The sequence below is a fragment of the Chelonoidis abingdonii genome, chromosome 5 (assembly GCF_003597395.2).
Source record: "Chelonoidis abingdonii isolate Lonesome George chromosome 5, CheloAbing_2.0, whole genome shotgun sequence".
NCBI lineage: Eukaryota > Metazoa > Chordata > Testudines > Testudinidae > Chelonoidis > Chelonoidis abingdonii.
In genome coordinates this window covers 34,763,746-34,782,196 of record NC_133773.1, presented here as the reverse complement: position 1 = coordinate 34,782,196, position 18,451 = coordinate 34,763,746, and the positions used below count along the sequence as shown (strand labels likewise).

The following is an 18,451-nucleotide window of genomic DNA, read 5'->3' as shown; positions in this document are numbered from 1 at the left end:
ATATATCCGGCACCATAGCGGTGCCACTCCAGGGGGCGCCCTGCCGACCCACCGAGTGTTGCTAGGGTAAAAATCTTCCGACGAACGTGCACGCGGCGCGCACACACCTAACTGGAATGGATATGAGCAAGCACTCGAAGAAGAACCAAACATCCTGGTTTCAGCTGAGTGTACGCAGGAGAGATGGAACAGAACTTACAATGTTTATCCCCCAAACCAGGAATCTGTAATTAAAGCAGCGGGTCCTGTTACTTGACCCAGTTGAAGGAACAGATATACGCAAGTGTGCTTGATACATTGTCTCTCATAAGGGCAGCACCTGTACTAGACAGTAGGTTACAAACGTATAGGGGCTGATCCTAAGCTGCTGGAAATCAATGCAGCACTAAAGACTTGAGTGGAGCTGGGCCAATTTGCAACAGCAGGGGATCTGGCCCCCAGTTTATAGAAAACGAGTGCTTTTGTATAGTGCTTCACATCCAAATCATTGATGAGTGCACTACTTAGAGAAACAACTTAGTAATGGTTCTATTCCCTGCATTCAACAGAATCAGGTAGCTATTCCCGAGAGATACCCCTTAATACAAGGGAACCCTCATAAGCACCTGTGTCCACTGAGAGAAAACTACTTGCTCTGCTCCTCAGAGCGAGTTGTTGACAAGTGACTGCTATATAACAGACTCATCTGCTGATCACAGAAGCAAGCAGCTCTCAGAGACATATTACTTCCAGTAAATGGCAGTAATGCTGTTTCTGAGAGTACCTATCTACAACTGTGGTGCATCTCTAGAAGGTCAGGTATGCCACTTCCATCTGTAGCTTATTGCATATTTACAACGCAAATTCATTAGGAAAAGGAATCTGTTTTGCAAATTAGCTATTCCCAGTGAAAAGGTGTTTTAATGCAAGTGACAGGATTAGCAGTTCCCTGGCAAAGCCTGTGAAAATCCAAGTTTGTGACAACTAGGTATCTTTCATTGCGTGTCTCATGCTAGCTTTGCTAGTCTCTCTCTACAATTCACCACAGGCAAAGCTATTTGTGGAGAGTAGAGCTGGTCAAAAGTAGAGAAAAATAGCAGAAATTTCAGGAAAAAAACTCCATAAACTGTTTTTCATTCTACTTTTCAGAATGGTTTGGACTTTTGGTTTTCTCAATTTTCTACTGGATTTTTATTAAATGGAAATTTTCAGGTCTTGGAAAAAATCTCCATGTGACCAAGCTGATCAAAAACTACCAATAGAGCAACAGACGAAATCTTTCCATTTAAAGTTTGCCAAAAAAATTCAAAAGCGTTAGATGGTCTTGGAAAAAATAATCTTTAAAAAATTACAAGGCCAAACATTAAGGAAAAGAAGATCAGACAGAAGTTTTTGATCTTGCTCTTGTGAACAGCTTGGCATCTGCACATTCCCTTCAGCTCTCATAGATCAATTAATGACGCTCGGAACCAACTCGGATTGAGTTACGTGAATTAACAAGGTACACGAGGGCCACCACATTCCACCTGGCTCTGTTGCCACAGGGATCCTTGAGACAATCTACTAATTGTCGGAGCTCCAATCTGATACAACAGGAAACCTTGGGACATCACCTTCCCAAAACAAAGCAGCTGAGATATTTGATGAAGATCACTGATGGCCTAGCCACCTTCCGAAGAAGCAGCAGCTGCAGGAAGCAACTCATGGCTAGATGCCAGGACCAGTATGCCCAGCCAACCCAGCCCTGAATATCTTGGGGAATGCTATTTATAGAGCAGCAGGGAATTTTGACAATGTGACTCTTGAATGAATTTTTCCAGAATGGAAGCAAGGCTCTAATGGTGTAGCAGTAACATTTTTTTCATGTGCTTTTCATGGAAAGGTTGAAGGATTTCGCTTTTGATTTAATTTCTTTTTGATAATAAAAGACAGTTCAGTACAGGTATCATTGGGCTAATCAAAATAGCAAAGCTAGCGAGGAACTAAGAGGGGGAAAAAGAAGAATGAAGCTTTCCAGACTTACTATAGCAGCTGCTCGTCCAATCCCTTGTGCGGCTGCAGACAGCAATATTACCTTCCCATCAAGCCGACCCATGCTGCCCCCTGCAGGTATTTAAACATGTCCGGTGACATCTCTTAAAAGGAAAAGGAGTTAACACCAGCTCCAGGGAATCGAAAATAGATGCATTCTATAACTGAACAGGTGACTCAGTGCATCTATCACTAGAGAGAACTGAAGAGTGCCTTGTTCTTCCCACAAGACAGGAAAAGTTTTCGGTATGCCCATTTCATACACTGGATTATAAAATGAGAACTTCTAAAGCAAAAGCTTTAAAACAGGACTTGCCTGATTCCTGTAGGCATATCGGAGTCTTCAGTGCCCTTTAGCAGAGTGTGACATCATCAGCAAAATGCCTGATGGGCTACCACATTCAGCAGTTGAACACTGTACAACAAATATTGGCATCATCACATTGGATGTGCAATAAGTCTGAGCTTCGGACTGTTTCTCAAGAGACCAAGGATCTGAGATCAGAGTTGAAAACTGAGGGAGAATTATGCCAGACCTCCTGGTTATCTCAGCCATGAATTTATTTTATATTTATTCCTTTCAATAAAGGGAACCTACAATATGTCACAGGCATTTTGTCATTAGTTCATAACATCAGCAGGACAAATTCAGGGTGGGATTTTCAAAGATGCCTAAGAGATTTGGATGCCCCATGTCCATTAGAATTTAATAGGAATTAGGCATCCAAATCCCTTTGGCAAGTTTGAAAGTCTCAACCTTAAATAGATATGAATAATATACATATTTTTGAGAAGCGAGATGAAGTGAGTCTGCACACCTGGACTTCAGATTAATTTGATACTATCCTAAAATGCAGACTTTTCAGCACTGCTGTAGGAAGTTGTAGGATATTTTAATTGAAATAATTCTATCAGAAGTTAAAGTGAATTTTAATGCCTATTACAAGTAGTAAGTGCACTTATGACCAGCCAGTGTGGGTAGGTGGGTAGATGTGTATGCAAGCTCCCCAACGTTTTGGGACTCTTTGCAGTTCTGAGAAGGCTTACCAGTTACCAGTTACACCAAGTTGATGGCTTTCATAAATTCCAAGTTTCCAAGGCGAGAAGGGACCATTGTGATCATGTAGCCTGACCTCCAGCATAACACAGGCCATAGAACTTCCCCAGAATAATTCCTAGCTCATAGGTTGAGTGAACCAAGTCTGTCTACAGAGGTGAAATGTGATAGCTTTTGAAAACCCCAACTGATCAATTTGAAAATTGCAGGGAATGTTCTAGATATCCATGGGAAGCACACTACTAATTTTGGTGAGAATCCAAAAATGAGAAAAGCCTGATTTCCACTGATTTCACAGATAGCCCATTTGGTGCTGTAGGCAAAGCTCTCTGGTGCCCTCTGTCCTGCCTATACAGATCACAGACAGCAGCGTCGTAGGCACTACAGAGCTGTACACCCACCCAGGCCCTTAGGCAGTGCTGGGGTCCTCAAAAGAGAAGTCCCAGAACTCATGGAGGCTCTGGCCCTGCACAACACGAGGCAGGGACAAAATCTCCTCTCATTTCAGTGTTGCCAGTTCAGTGATTTTGTCGCTCACTCCAGCAACGTTTTAGGTCTGCTTGAGATTTTTCAAGTTTTGCCTCAACAAGTCGCTAAACTGTGACCTTTAATCAAATCTGGTGACGTTGCTACATCCAGCGACAAAATGGCTCAACTGGCAACACTGGACAGAAAACTGACCTGAGGTGGCAAAAGCTATGAGAGGGAGGGGAGGATGCCAAGGGGGACTGAGGGTGAGGCAAGGGAAGGGTGGAGGATATATTGCAGGTTAGCAGTAGGGGGCAGGGAAGGGGTATGCAGTATTTGGGCAGAGAGCTGGGGGGGGCAGGAAAGGGGCGATATTGGAGTCTGGGGAATGAGGATATTGGGACTGAGGGCAGGGGGATACTGGTTGTCAGGGGAGAATAAGTGGCTTTGTAATTGGTGGGGAGAGAGTGATCAGAGAGTCATGATCAGCCAGAAGAGTGGGAGCCTGGACAACGGGCCTGTGTGCTCTGTGAGGGGAGACTGGAGGGTCCCTGCTCCCTTGCAGGGAGCTAAGTGGCTTGTGTGGGGGTAACTCTGGGCTGCTCCCAAGTACTGGCCCCAGTGAAATTGGCTGTGGGATGCTTCTCCAGGATGTACAGTACAGTCCCTACCCTTCCCCAAATCTGGGCTTCCCGGTGCAGATGCTTGTGTGAGGGGTCTGAGCAGATGGAGAGATGGTGGCTGAGCCAGGTCCAGACTTTGGAGGGTCCCCTTTGGCCCAGGCTCCCTATTCTGGAAGGAGATAGTTGCTGGGTAACCAAGCTGCCATTACTCCTTCTGCAATGGGCCCAGAGGCAGAAGAGGCAGCATGAGCAAATGGTGCCTCTGCCACACAGTATGGACCATTATCTCTCCTTCCACAGCAGGGAGCCGAGGTCCAGCCCTGGCTCCGTGTTCCAGAAGGAGAGATGGTGGCTCAAGAATCGGAAGTATTGGAACACTGTCCCAGCACCTCAAAAATGTACCAGAATGTCAGTCTAGAGTGTCCCAGAACGAGTCAAGCACTGCCCCTGGCTTCCTCCCACTCCGGCCAGCCCCCATCTTACTTCCCAATTGCACTCCCATTTGCACTAAAAATAAGTTGGAAATGCACAGAGCTCGGCCAACATGAGCAATGAAGCGTGCAGCCCCACCAATAATGTGGTAGCTTGGCAGACTATATGCTCACTAGGAACTACACTGATAGTATCCGATAATTTTGCTTTTGATTTAGGCCAGATTTTAAACCATGGCTCCAGCTATCAAGGCCTAATGCACTAGGACACTGCCCATTTCCCACCACTAGAGAAACGAGAGCAAGTAAGTATATAAACGTACAAATCAGTATCTCAGCCTCCAGTCACAGCTGTCCTGACTGTTATTCCAGGTGAAACTAACAGGATGAAACATACGAGGCTGAATAAAGCCACCTACCTCAGGATCTCCACAGCCAGCTTTCAGGGTTTACCAACCCTTGTACCGGAGAAAAGTACAGCGTTTCAGAGTGCATGCTGGGTGCTGTAGTTCTGCTGGTGAATTGCTGTTCAAGACAACAGCGTTCCCTGTTGAAAAGTTGAGATGCTGCCATCTAGCGAGGCTTGGGATATAAAAACAGTTATTGTAGCGCAAGAGAAGTGAAGATTGTCAGCTTTACCTGGCAATTACTCAAAACAAACAAACAAAAAACCAAAACACCAACCAAAAGAAAACAGTGAATGAGTATGCTTTTCCCCAGCGTATCAGTCATCAGAATCCCAAAGAGAAAAGAATACACAATATATATTTAATAAAATGTTGCTGATAGAGCAATAGAACGAGATGCAGAAGATGCTGCATGGATTCCAGGAGAGGCAGCAAACAGAATGAGGAACTTCGTTGGGATGGCAGGACACACAACAGCGGGTGTTTCAGGAGTTTGTAAAGGAACAGATCCAGGTACAGCAGCAGTTAATACAGAATGTGACAAGTCCTGCCTCCGGGAAAGAAGCTGGGGGCAGAGGTGCTGGGACTCTGTGGAATGTGCTCTAGGGATGATCCTGACATGTTTCTAATGACTTTAAAAAGAATTGTGACTGGTGCAGGCTGGGTTAAAGGATTATGGGCTCTAGGCTTAGCCCCTTATTTGGTGGCAGAAGCCCAAGCTGCTTATATGTCATTGAGCAAGAAGCAGGCCAAGAACTACAATGTGTTGAAGGCTGCCATATTGGACCATGTAGGCTTGGCAACTGAAAGATACCAGCAGAAATTTAGGACAGCCAGGGGGACTTATGGGGTAAGGCTAAGAGAGTTTGTGCAGAAGTGGAATGATTGGGCCAACTGATGAGAGAGAACAAAATGTGAAAGTGGTCCTGAAAGCTGTGATATTAGAGCAGTTTATGCAGAGTCTCCTGGATACCACTAAGGCCTGGGTGAGGAGACACCAACCAGAGAAAATGGAGGCAGTGATAAAACTGGCAGAGGGATATGGCTGGTCTGACAAGTATGGGAAGAGGGAAAAAAGAGGAGATTCTCAAGCAGTAAGACCCATGAGCGTGAGGCAGAAGAGGAAGGCCACTTTGCCTGGCAGGGATACAACCTACTATCAGCATGGGGGAAAGGCCACAGTAAGCAGGGTTGCCCATGTATGGAATGTGGACTGAGGGAATATTGTGGTTGGTCTGGGGTGATGGGGAGCACGAAGGGAGAAAAACAAGTCCTGGAAGGGTGAGCTGAAGACCAGAGGTAGGGGTTATTGATTCAGCAGCTAGGTTTTTTTGGGTGGGGGAGGATGCAGAGCCTCTAGAGTTTGCAAAAAAACATATTCCATAGCAGATTATGAGGGATTCTCTCCTTCTTGGGAATCATGCTCCTGGTTGAGCCCTCAGATGAGCTAATGGAGTAACTGATAACAGTAGTAAGTTGCCATCCTCTACGTGGACCAGCCCTAGAGAGGATGAGACACTTTACCAGAGGGTTTCACAGCCATTTATGGAAGCAGAGGAACTGCAAGACTCAAGCATGTGGGTTCCATTCCAGCCTCTGGAGAGGAGATTCTTTTGCCCCAGTCCTGGCTCCCTGTCCCAGTCTCATTCTCCTCACTGAGCCAGTCCCAGTCTCCATTCTTCAGGCTTCTCATCCCAGTCCCAGTCTCCTTGCATTGTCTTCCCGCCTTCAGCTCACTCTTGTTTCCAACCTTACTCCAACTTCTTGTCCCTAGCGTCCTTGCCAGCAATCCAAATCTCATCCCCCGTACTCTGACAGTATCCTTGCCCGACTATTCCCAGCTCCTCAGCCAAGCTCTTTCCTCCCTGCCCACTTGATTCCCTCAAGTCACTCCAAAACCCACATCCCCACTAACTCCTGGATCTCTTTTGGGATCCATGTCCAATTTCAGTGTGCCCCCCAGCCTAATTCATGTCCCACTCTGCATATCCATTTCCAGTTCTCTTCCTCCTGCACTTTGGCTGACCCCCTAATCCCCAGTCAGCTTGCCCAGCCTGTCCCTGTCACCCATTGCCTATCTCAGTCTGTTCCTCTCCAGGCTCCTTGTCACACTCTACTCACCCTGCCCATGCAGATTCCACCCTTGCCCCCTCTGCATTCGATTCAGATGGCTTTCTCCTCCATGCTGTCTGAGCCCAGAAGGTGGAGGGAGTACTGAAAGCAAAGGAGAGGCTCCCTGCTCAGGGCTGGACCCAGCATGGCCCAGAACTCCAAATGCAGGGGGAGTCCTGCTCATCCCCAGGCTACAACATACACAGTACATGAAATCTTTGGGAAAATTAAGTTGTGAAGCCCTAGCACGTCTCTACGGAACACGTGCAAACTGCAGTTTTTCAGACTCTTAACTTGGTCAAATTTGGGCAGATTTTCATATGGATGGCAAAAGGCACATCCCTGATACACAGACCACCCCTACCAAATTTCAACTTCTTGCTCCAAAGCATGGGGATGCTGGAGTTTCTCAAAATAAAAGGTTGCCTGTATTTTTTTAAATGGGCAAAAACATGGGTCAATGAGCTGCTTGACCGGTGGGGGTCTGCCAATTACCTCTCCACTGTACAGCAAACCAAGGGCTACTGCCAGATCCCTCCAACAAACAAAGCATGGAAGAAAACTGCCTTCTTCACACCCTGGAGGCTGTAGTAATTTATAATGATGCCCTTCAGCCTACATGGGATGGTGCAACTTTCCAGCGCCTAATAGACCGGGTACTACAGCCACCTGGGGCGTACACTGCAACATACATAGACTACATCATTTACAGCCTGGACTGGGAAGACCATCTTAAACATGTCACGACCGAATTGTAGACATTGAAGGTAGCAGGGTTGATGGCGAACCCAGCCAAATGCCATCTGGGGCAGCAGGAGGTGACTACCATGTGGGAGGAGGAAAACAAAGGCCCCAGTTGACAAAGGACAAGCTCAGGCAAAGTGCATTGTTTCCATGACTAAGCAGCAAGTGCACCAGGTTTGGCCTCACAGAGTACTACTGATGATTCTTCCCAGCGTTTGCCATGATCGCAATGCCCCTAACTGACCTGGTGAAGAACAGCGCTAGAAGGTCCTGTGGTCAGCAGCTTGTGAAATCGTCTTCCAGGAAGTGAAAGTGAGGCTGAGCCAGGAACCTGCACTCATCCATCTGGACTTCACCCCTGAGTTCACTCTTCAGATGGATGCCTCAGAAGTGGGCCTGAGTGCAGTGTTGTCCCAGAACATTGACGGGGAGGAGCACCCCCACAGTATATCTCAGCAGGAAATTGTTTCCACAAGAGACGTCCTACTCACTCATAAAAAAGGAAGTTCTCCTGGTGAAATGGGCTGTGGATGCGCCGAGCTATTATCTGTAGGGGAACTCCTTCAAACTGGTGACCATGCTCTTGTATGTTGGCTGAACACCATGAAAGACAACCCATGACACACGAGATGGTATGCCTTGCTACAGTCCTATAGCTCTGAAATCCTTCACTGGGCTTGGAAAAACATTAAGGCGGCCAATTTCTTTTCAGGGAGGGAGAGGGAGGATTTGCCTGATAAAGCCCCACAGCAGGACATCGGGGGAGGCTGTGTGATAGAGTATATGAATCCCTTACTTGATGCTAGGCGAGACCCCCATCACTGAGCTGTGACCAGTAGGCAGGAGCCTCCTGCCACGTCCCCCAATGACACAACAAGAAGAAATGGCAATAGTACAACGACCAAATCTAGTTTGACTATCTATATGCATATAACAATCTTTATTGAGAAAAGTTAAAATTACTCAGACCAGAATCAACTGTGCACTGCAGATATGAAGTAGAGACTTTTTAAAAACACAGCCTTGATTGTGAGCTCATAAATAGAATATTATATATAAACTAGTTAAAAGAAATTGAATGACAATGCTATTCCCCATCCTAGAAAAGTCAACATATAAAACTTGAAATAACACTGAACACTAGAAAAAGAGTAGCAGAAAAAGTTCTCTCCACTTTCCTTGTGGACTTCCCAGATTAAATTGATTGCCCTTGGGAGGGTTGTCTTAGGAGTGAGAGGGGAAAGTTGAACACTGCTAAGTTTCACAGTAGAGATTCTCTGATTTGTGATCCATTCCAGTTTTCATTTCCTCTTCAGCTGGCTGGCTGTATCATCTTTGCCATCACAAGAGGAGCAATGCAGAACTGCTACAATGACACCATCAGCTGGATGCAGGTAATACTATTGTCACATTTTTGTATTCCAGCTTTTCCAGTTACTTGCTTAGTTCCTGATCCAAGAAAGCGTCTTACCACTGGCTAGAATTAAAACATACCAGCTACTTCTGTAGCACAGGTCTTCTCTATATGCAATCTCTGACGTTATCCACTAGCAAGGACAGTGAACAATAACGGGCACCTTTACTGGGTTGTGCAGTCAGGTGCTTTATCTTTTTCTGACACTCCAAACCAGTGCTTAAAGCGATCTTCTATACACTCTGTTCCTGCAGGTCGCATGTCTAAAGTAAGAGAGAAAATAGAAAGACTTGTAACTTTCCCAGTTTAGCATATGCTAGAGTACAATTGCTTTGTTTTGCCTAAACTTTTAGAAGGTGTTCAAAAGACTGAGCGAGACTACATGATCCAACTGCTATCTTTAAATCCTAGTCTAGACAAGGTGCTTCTGTGATCTTAGCAGTTGGGCTGGGACATGGAATTGTGTGGATCTCAGACATTGGGAGATTTGCTGGCAGAAGTGGCAGCAACAAGTTAGATCATACTTATTGAACAGTGGTGACAATGTCAAAACTTGCTCCAGCAACCTAGTGCTTCACCACACTGCTGGGGAGTACTGATGGTTTTTCAAACAGCTAATAGTGGCTGCAGTGGCGCTGTTAAGATGTAATGCAGGCCACCAGTAAAGGCTTCCCCCACAAAAGGTGGCTGAGTGGAGAAGAGCAGAGAAGCCATTATTTGCAGGCCAAGGTTTGTGGAGACAGGCAGGAAATAAAAAGAGCAAAGCAGGGTAGGGGGAAATGGGAAAGGAGACATTGCCCAGGCTGCCATCTTTGCAACTGGAGATGGAGAGACTAGTGGCTTGGGTGCAGAACTTGCAAACTAAATGTTAGGCCTTGGAGACAGAAATTTGCTTAAATGCTGCCTCTAGAGTCATGTGGGTGAAACTAACTCATAGCTCCCTGCATTGGAGCTGGCCAAAAGACAAGAATGCCATTTTGTGCAAAGTTTTGAGGTTCTGGCACCTGGTTTTGTTCTAGATTGGAATGAAATACAGACCTTTTAAAACTTCCAGCAAAAAACGAGAGAGCCACCTACCCTAGAGTAGCCAATATTCCAGTTGTTAGGGAACTACCTATGATATGGGAAATTGAGGTTCTTCTATTTCAACAAACTAGCAGTTTACAACAAACTGTTTAATTCAAAAAAATCCCAACCAGGTCTAGAATTCACCCCTTCCAAACCTTTCTGAACTAAAATTACATAAATGAAATAATGTAAATAAAAAAATACTACCCCTCCACCCCCGAACTCAATATATCCACTATAAAATTGCACAATATGTCATTTGTCCATCCTTACTACTAATCACTAAGTTCAGTTTATTCTGCAATAAAAGCTAGCCTGAACTTTCGAATACTCACCCAGTTGAGGTATTCAAGCCCACCAGTACATATGAATTAACTGTAGTGTGTACCCACACTAGATCTTTCACAGGTCTGGCTAGCCAAACCCTTTAACACTCTACTGAATAGGTGTTCCTAACAGAAACAGTATTGCATTACGCACCCGTAAGTGTGCCTAAGCTTGAATTATCAAAGAAATTTGGACAAGTCAGAGGCAGGGTGTTTGGTGAATCCAGAGGCAGAATTTCTCGTGAAGAAACTTCCTTGGAGGGAGAAGGCATTTGCTCTTTAACTGAACGAGGTGTGGTCTTTCTTGGAGACCTCTGTATCTTCTCCCGAGTAGTGTCTCTACAGGCTTCTGCTCTCATTTTTAGTGCTCTCTCTTTCCATTTGGTTAGTTCTTCCTTCAGCTGAAGCTCATTGCTTAAAAGGAGAAAATGATAAAAGTGTAAACTACTGGAAGCTTGACAACACAAGTTCCCTCACACAGCCATATCAAAGTGTCTTGCTCCTGACTTCAAGGGACAATCTCTAGAATCAAAGCAGTTAAGTCTCCATACCCATTCAACTTTCTGCTGCAAAACTGAACAGACAACCAATTAATGCCAACTCATGTGAGCAAGTTTATATTAAGAAGGGAAGCCAGCTCCTTCCCTAAGGTTTAAGGAAAAGACTGAATGATAAAATGTCACCACTGGTGGTGTCCAGATTCAAACCGCTGATGTGCGAAAGGCAGGGCTGGCTCCAGGGTTTTTGCCACCCCAAGCAGCAAAAAGGAAAAAACAAACAAACAAACAAAAAAAATCGCAATCTGCAGCTCTACCGCTGCCGTTTCAGTCTTCGGTGGTAAGTCGGCGGCTGGTCCTTTGCTCTGAATTGCCGCCAAAGACGCGGACATGCCGACCCTCACCGTTGGTTGCCCCAAGCAGCTGCTTGCTGGGCTGATGCCTGGAGCCAGCCCTGGTGAAAGGCACAAGTCCCCAACCACAAAGAGAAGATAGTTCATCTAACAAATGGATCTTTCAAAATTTCTCATTTCTAGGATTCTCCCCAGAAATATGAACTCTTACCGCATTAGATTATAAATCAAACAGTAAGTATAGTAATGTATGCAGTTAAATCAGAAATGACGTTCTAGACTCTGATGATCAGCTTTTTAAAAACTCACCTTACTAGAAGGTCATTGTTTTTCTTCAACTGCAGGTTTTCTTTCTGTAACTTAGCTTGTTCAGATTTTAAAATGAGCATGTGTGTGCTCTGCACAATCCCACTGCCGCCACCACAAGTCAGGGGTATATGTGATTCCTGAGGAACATCTTTTTCTGATATTACTGGGGGGAAAATTATTTGAATATATATTAGAAGCTATTATTTGCTATATCTTGGACAATACAAAAATCAAGTAAAGTTGACCTTCATAAAGTAAATAAAGTAGCATTTTATGAGTAGAAAATTATATTAAAATTCCCTTTTGGGATTAAGTGTTCACTGTACAGGTTACAAATACCGTTACAACAGCTTCAACCTTTCTATACAGGAATTCTCACAGACTGCCAATTACCTACTATAAAATTCAAATGGTTCTCTAGTAAATCAGATGATCTAATATATTTAACTGACAAATCCAGAACACAGTATTATATCAGTTATGGTTAGAAGAGATAACCGTAATACCTAGTTCATAGACTTATTCAGTAGTAGATCTTAAAGCACTTTACAAAAAGAGGAAAGAATTGTTATTCCCCTTTTACAGGTGGGGAAAGGGAGGCCTAGAGAGAGGAAGCGATTTGCTCAAAGTAACCCAGTGAACAGAGCCAGAAACAGAACCCAGGTCTTTCAAGACACAGCCCAGTGCTCTATCTACTAGGTTCCACTGTCTCACATCTTGATATAGTGAGGATTCCCTTTTGCTTCCAGTTTTGCAAAAAGCTATACAAACTTGCCATGAATTGTTTACCACTCTGTCCAGGAGTGTTTGATGAAAGTGTGGGGCCAATTACAGAAATAGCCAGACACGTCCTTCAGATATAACAAGCAAAAAAAAAAATAATTAAAGGTCTGCACTTTCATACCTCGTCACTGCTGCAGTCACACACGGACTAAGCACTAAATTACTGTGATTTCCAGAGTTAGCTCTTCACACCCCACTTATTTTCTTACACCACCTCACCTACCATATGTGCCAAAGAAAGTCCTGTCCCTCCTTTAATCAACTGTGGACCATAGACTAAACATTTTCCTCTCTAGGGCTCTATGTACAACCAACAGCCTCAATTCTGTTTTGTTTATATAGGTATTGTGAAAAAAATCCCTTATATGTATTTTTTATTTACTAGTAACATCTTGTTCTTGCTGTGCTCTTCTCAGTTCTTCTTTTAATTTTCTTAACTGTTCCTCTTTGTGTTCTGCAAGAGCTTTTGTAGTAGCAATTCTGCATAAGGAAAAAGAAGAAGCCACTATTTTAGCAGTTTGCCATTGTGTAATTCTGCAACATTTTGCAGTTTTAATTTTTCTGTTCTTCTCCAAATTAGAAATCAAACAGCAAGAGGATCCAAATATACTGATAAAATAGCAAAACATATCAGAGCTAAGAAACTAGAACTCTTCACCAAGGAAACACAAAATATTTAATTTACACAGCTCCTCACCCCCTACCCCTTACGAAAAAATGGCTCTCTAGTTTTTGGATAGATTAAAGACACTCAGAGCTCTCTTCAAAACCATGCCCGAGCACCAAGTATCCAATAAGGTTTGTATTTTCAGTGCAGTTTCTACCTATTCCTGGGAGATATCTGAAGTGTTTAGGTAGGATGTTTGAAACAACCTGTATAAAAAACTACTTTTAAACATCAGATCTTATGCTTTCCAAAAAAAGAACTGAGAAATTATAGGATGCATAGTACAGTAAAAAACTTAAAACTTACTCCTGTTCAAAAATTCTGGATTGTTTCATTCTTTCCATGTCAGCTTTCACCAACTGAGTTTTGAGATGATCAATTTCTTCTTTATATAACGTGGCACCTTTATCTAATTTTGCCTAATATGTTGGGTGGGAGAAAAGAGGAGATCTAGTGATAAGAAAGTTAGATCTCTTAAAGTTAATTAGGGATATTTAAATACCATCTTGCAGAGGCAATACTCTTATTCTAATGATATAACTTTACTCCTGAGGGCATTTTGTGCCAAAAAATTAAAATTCGGCACACAATAATTTAAAATTATGCAAATTTTATTTGTCAAATAAATGTGAAGGCTCCAGCATGGCATTGGGGAGCACAGGCCACTGGCTGCACAGAGGTGGGAGATCACTGTGCAGCTCTCCCTGGGACGCAGCAGTGAAACCACAATTTTGAGGACTTCAATAACTCAGTCATGGGTTAGGGGTTGTTATAAAAGTGGATGGGTAGGGTTCTGTGGCCTGCTTTGTGCAGGAGGTCAGACTAGATGATCATATTGGTCCCTTCTGACCTACGAGTCTATGAGGCTGCACCCAACCCTGACACAGTGCAAGGACAGGGCCTACCCCAGAAACTCCCCAGGGTCCTGCCTCTCCATGCCAGGTGCATCAGGTCTGGGCAGGCAGGCAGGCTCAGTAAGACAGGATCCAAGTGTGGAGGGATCCAGATATGGGTTGAGAGGGTTCTCTGTGGGGCAATTTGGGTGCAGGTGGCTCAGTAGGGTTCTGAGTGTGGAAAGGATCTGGATGCACAGGGGCTTGTTGGGGGGTTCTGGGTGCAATGGTAATGGGACTCTTCAAGGGGGTCCAGGTGAAGGTGGTTAGGGCTCAGATGGGGGGGAAGGGGTCTGGCTGTGTGGGGGACAGAGCTCAGCAGGGGGATTTGAGTGTGGGTGGCTTGTCGGGGTGGTCCAGGTGCAGGGGGAGTGGGGCTCCTCAGGGGAGGTTCTGAGTGTGAGGTGTGAGAGGAAAGGAGGCTCCGCAGGAAGGTCTAGGTATGAGAGGGTCTGGATGATGGGGGATGGGCAGATGGGGGAGTAGCTCCCTGTACAGGGATCCCTCCCACTGTAGCTGAGGAGCAATGAGTGCAGGAAGCAGGAGTGGAGAGAGTTTGCAGATATTCCTGCAGCCAGGGAAGAAATCTGGGGTGCTGTGCAGGGGAAGTCCCATCTTCCCCAGCCCAGCCTAGCTGCTGAGCCCGGCACAGGGTAGGAGCCACCAGCTAGGTCTTCTCCAGTCTGCTTCCTGCCCCACAGTGATTTACCTCTTTGCCGACTGCCCTGACACCTGAAACATACTGCTGGTGAGGGTTGCATGACTGCTCTTGTGGCTTCCATTTGCTTCCCATCAGAAAGTCATTTTTTGGTGGGGAAGCAAATATATCTGTGGGGGACAAATTCTGTACATGCGCAGTGGCACAAAATTCCCCACGGAGTATAACTTGGGTTCCAAGCTTGCTCACTTGCTGTTGCACCAAGAATGTCTGAAGATACAGGCTAAACCATAGGAAAAGAATGCATCACTTCAATACCATATAGTGCAACAGACTGGCTTCCACACGTTGGCCTTCAAGAACCTTCTCAGATTTCCTCCCAGCTCTCAAGTGGAAAATAGGAGTGACATTTTGCTTAAACAACTGAAGTTTTACAATGAAACATACCTTCAAAGTCTGTTTCTCTGTTAACGCATTTCTAAGACACTGCTCTGTCTCATTTAATTTAGCCTGAAGTTGGTTAAGTTCACTTGCAGCAGCTTTCATTTTAATCTCTGTTTGTAACATGACTATTCTCTCTTCCTTCTCCTTGACATTTTTTCCTGCTTCATTTACTGCATTTTCCAGCTTTTGGATTGTTTCCTTCATAATCTTGAGAAAAACATCCAGTTATTAGAAGTTATCCTAGCAATGACAACTACATTTGGCAGGCTTCTCAGCTGTATTAGAGGCCAAGGAAATAAAATGTCATCTCATTCTGCAGTCTCCAGGGCTGTTAGCATGACATTTTTCCAGATATCGCAGCATGCTCAAAACTTTAGAAAGCAAGTGAATCTGACAACTGATTATAAGCTATCAGTTACCCAATTGTCCCACAGTCATTTAAGATTCTTGCAGATGTACCAGATATCTTCATTTCTTCACTATAGTCAAGTACCTAGTCATTTCTACTAAAAGTGTATGAATTGATGGATCACTCATGGGATTATCTAGTTTCCCAGTTCAGTCCTGATGCAATAGGATCTTTCTGAATTATTCTTTGAAATAAAGGACATTTAATTCTTTAATTTTGGTTCCGAGTTCTGTGCCAATCCCTAGTCTAACACACAAAGACTGTATGACCACATGTAGCCTTACAGCCTTCGCACTGTTAGGCATAATATTTTAAATATATTTAAACACATTTGAAATGCTCTCAGTTGGTTCATATTCATATACACTATTGTAAATCTAACCTGTAGCCACAGCGTCAACTCTTCACATTCTAAATAAGACTGCTTTAATTTATTTTTGGATAATGAAACAGCTACAAAAAAGTTTAGTGTAGTCTGGGCCAGTGGTGTCTATAGCACAGTTTTATATTAATTATCTAGTCTTTTATTTTCTTAGTTTTTTTTTTTTAAAAAAAACACCTCAGTTTAAAGTACCCTGTGAAATTTCTCTGTCTCGTTTCCAGGTGGTTTTGCATGTCTGCTGATTTAAATTGATTAACATATCAGATTAGATACCTTTATATCTTGTTCTGAGGCTTTTAATTGGTTACAAAGTCTATAGTTTTCTTCTTCTAGTGCAAGATTAGCAACACCACAAGGTGCCAGCTGTTCCTTAATTGTCTTCAGTTGCTCAAGTAACTCCTCAGTTTTCCCTTTTCTTTGTTGCAGTTCAATTTCTGACTCCTTGCAATAGTTGGCAGTTCTGGTATCCATCTCTGATGAAGTTTGAAGGAGCGTCTGCAAAATTAAATAGGCCATGCACGTAACTGTAAAACTATTAGCTTTTAGAACCCAGGCATGAATAAAATACCATCAAGATATATGCTAAGAAACCAACCCAAATATTTAACTTGTCAGAGTATATACATCCACTCGTATGGAAATTGCAAAATAATTATGGAGGAAACCGATTCTTTGAAAAGCAGTTAAATGTATGCATTTAGAATATATTAATTTCTAATATACAAGATGGGAGCCAGTCCTGAAGACCTTCCTGAGGTACAAATTGGACTTCCAGATTCGGATGATTCTCTTCAAGAACCTTAAAAAGTTGAGGTGGCGGGGAAGAACCCAGAAGTTCCTGTCCTTAAACTTTTACTCTCATTAACATAGTTTGAGTTTTTCAGGGTAGCAAAGGTATGGAAAAGAGAAAACATTGAACAAAGTTTTACCAGATTATTGTATCAAGTCTTGAAATAGTGTTGGAGAAACAAGAAAGCAGTATCTTAGGTGAAGAGATTGAAGAAACAGAAGTGACTGGATCAAGCCCTAAAGCTGTGGAAGCAAAGACACATGTATGCACACTGGTCATGCATGATGTCAACAGGCAGTTTTTCCCTGAATTTCCAATGGGCTTTGGGTCAGGCCCTTAAAGGAGCCAAGATTTTGCCTCCCCTTAACCACATGACCTGTAAACTATACTTTTTCCTGTAAAATGCCTATAAATAGATTGCACATCATATGAATTATTACATGTAGCTAAACTATCTTAAATCTCTGGAAATTTTAAGTCTCAGCCATATTAAACCATGACATTTAATACAGAATGCATATTTCTAAGTGAAACTGTCATCGTTTTAGTTTAAGTTTGGTTTTGATGGAATAGTTTTATGTGTAAATTCTTTTTCGTTTGGCTCCTATACAGAGTATAGTGTTACACTGGATTGCATCTTATAGAACAGGGGTGGCCAACCTGAACTGGAGAAGGCGCCAGAATTTACCAATGTACATTGCCAAAGAGCCACAGTACTATGTCAGCAGCCCCCATATCAGCTCTCCCTTTCCCCCAGCACCTCCTGCCCGCAGGCAGCCCTGTCGATCTGTGCCTCCCCCTCCCACGCTGCACCGCCTGATCAGCTATTTTGTGGCTTGCAGGAGGCTCGGGGAGGTGGAAGGGGGAGGAGCCAAGGGCACAGCAGGCTCAAGAAAGGGGGCAGGAAGGTGTGGAGTGGGGCCAGGGCCTGTGACAGAGCCAGAGGTTGAGCAGTGAGCATCCCCTGGCACCTTTGGAAGTTGGCACCTGTAGCTTCAGCCCTGGAGTTGGTGCCTATACAGGGGGCCGCACATTAACTTCTGAATAGCCACACATGGCTCCAGAGCCACAGGTTGGCCACCCCATTATAGAACATCTTTTCATGCCATTTAAGTTTAAGACACAAAGTCAGTTACAGTTTCAGATAGAAGTCGTCATGGTCTGACAAAAGTCTTGAGCAGACGAGCTCTAACAGAGAACTGGTAGTATCGCTGCCGTAAGCTCCATTTAGGAACTATAGTGCATAGCTATGGAAACATCTCTGCTACGTAGAGGTGCCTGGGCTTAAGGAACACCACGTGCTCTGAGCACTGACTGTTACAGACTTTTTTTTAAAAATACCCTTTCCCACTCCAATTACACAGTAAAAAGCACAGAAACTGAGAGAAGAAAGTTCATGGGAGGTAGGGGAGAAAGTTTTCTGAATGAAAAATCTTTAGGGCTCCATCTGGCCTGAAGGTCAATATGGACCAAGAACTTGCAGAGGGCACCATGCTTAGATGTGTGAAAAAAGCCAAAAGGAAGAAACAATAACCCTGTAAAACTTCTAAGTAGAGCTTCACTTTACAGCTTAGTACAATATGAAGATACTACTGGAAATTAGATG

The 18,451-nt window shown here is 43.9% G+C and overlaps 2 protein-coding genes across 7 annotated transcripts in view; both read right to left on the bottom strand.

Moving 5' to 3' along the window:
- BDH2 (3-hydroxybutyrate dehydrogenase 2) overlaps window positions 1-5,090 on the bottom strand; it is a 30,035-nt gene extending 24,945 nt beyond the window's left edge. The window contains exons 1-3 of one of the 6 annotated variants that reach the window (XM_032794264.2): window positions 5,009-5,090; window positions 4,207-4,327; window positions 2,003-2,112 (exon numbers count right to left, since the gene is read on the bottom strand). In XM_032794264.2, coding sequence (XP_032650155.1) covers window positions 2,003-2,074 — 72 coding nt within the window. In that variant the 5' untranslated portion in view covers window positions 2,075-2,112; window positions 4,207-4,327; window positions 5,009-5,090. The other 5 variants (XM_032794269.2, XM_032794270.2, XM_075066220.1 and 2 more) reach the window with 5 other exon arrangements.
- A 3,668-nt stretch (window positions 5,091-8,758) lies between these two features.
- Window positions 8,759-18,451, bottom strand: part of CENPE (centromere protein E) — a 76,034-nt gene continuing 66,341 nt past the window's right edge. The window contains exons 40-46 of the mRNA XM_075066218.1: window positions 16,329-16,550; window positions 15,268-15,471; window positions 13,576-13,688; window positions 12,985-13,082; window positions 11,820-11,982; window positions 10,815-11,074; window positions 8,759-9,529 (exon numbers count right to left, since the gene is read on the bottom strand). Coding sequence (XP_074922319.1) covers window positions 9,432-9,529; window positions 10,815-11,074; window positions 11,820-11,982; window positions 12,985-13,082; window positions 13,576-13,688; window positions 15,268-15,471; window positions 16,329-16,550 — 1,158 coding nt within the window. The 3' untranslated portion in view covers window positions 8,759-9,431. The remainder of the gene's footprint in view (window positions 9,530-10,814; window positions 11,075-11,819; window positions 11,983-12,984; window positions 13,083-13,575; window positions 13,689-15,267; window positions 15,472-16,328; window positions 16,551-18,451) is intronic.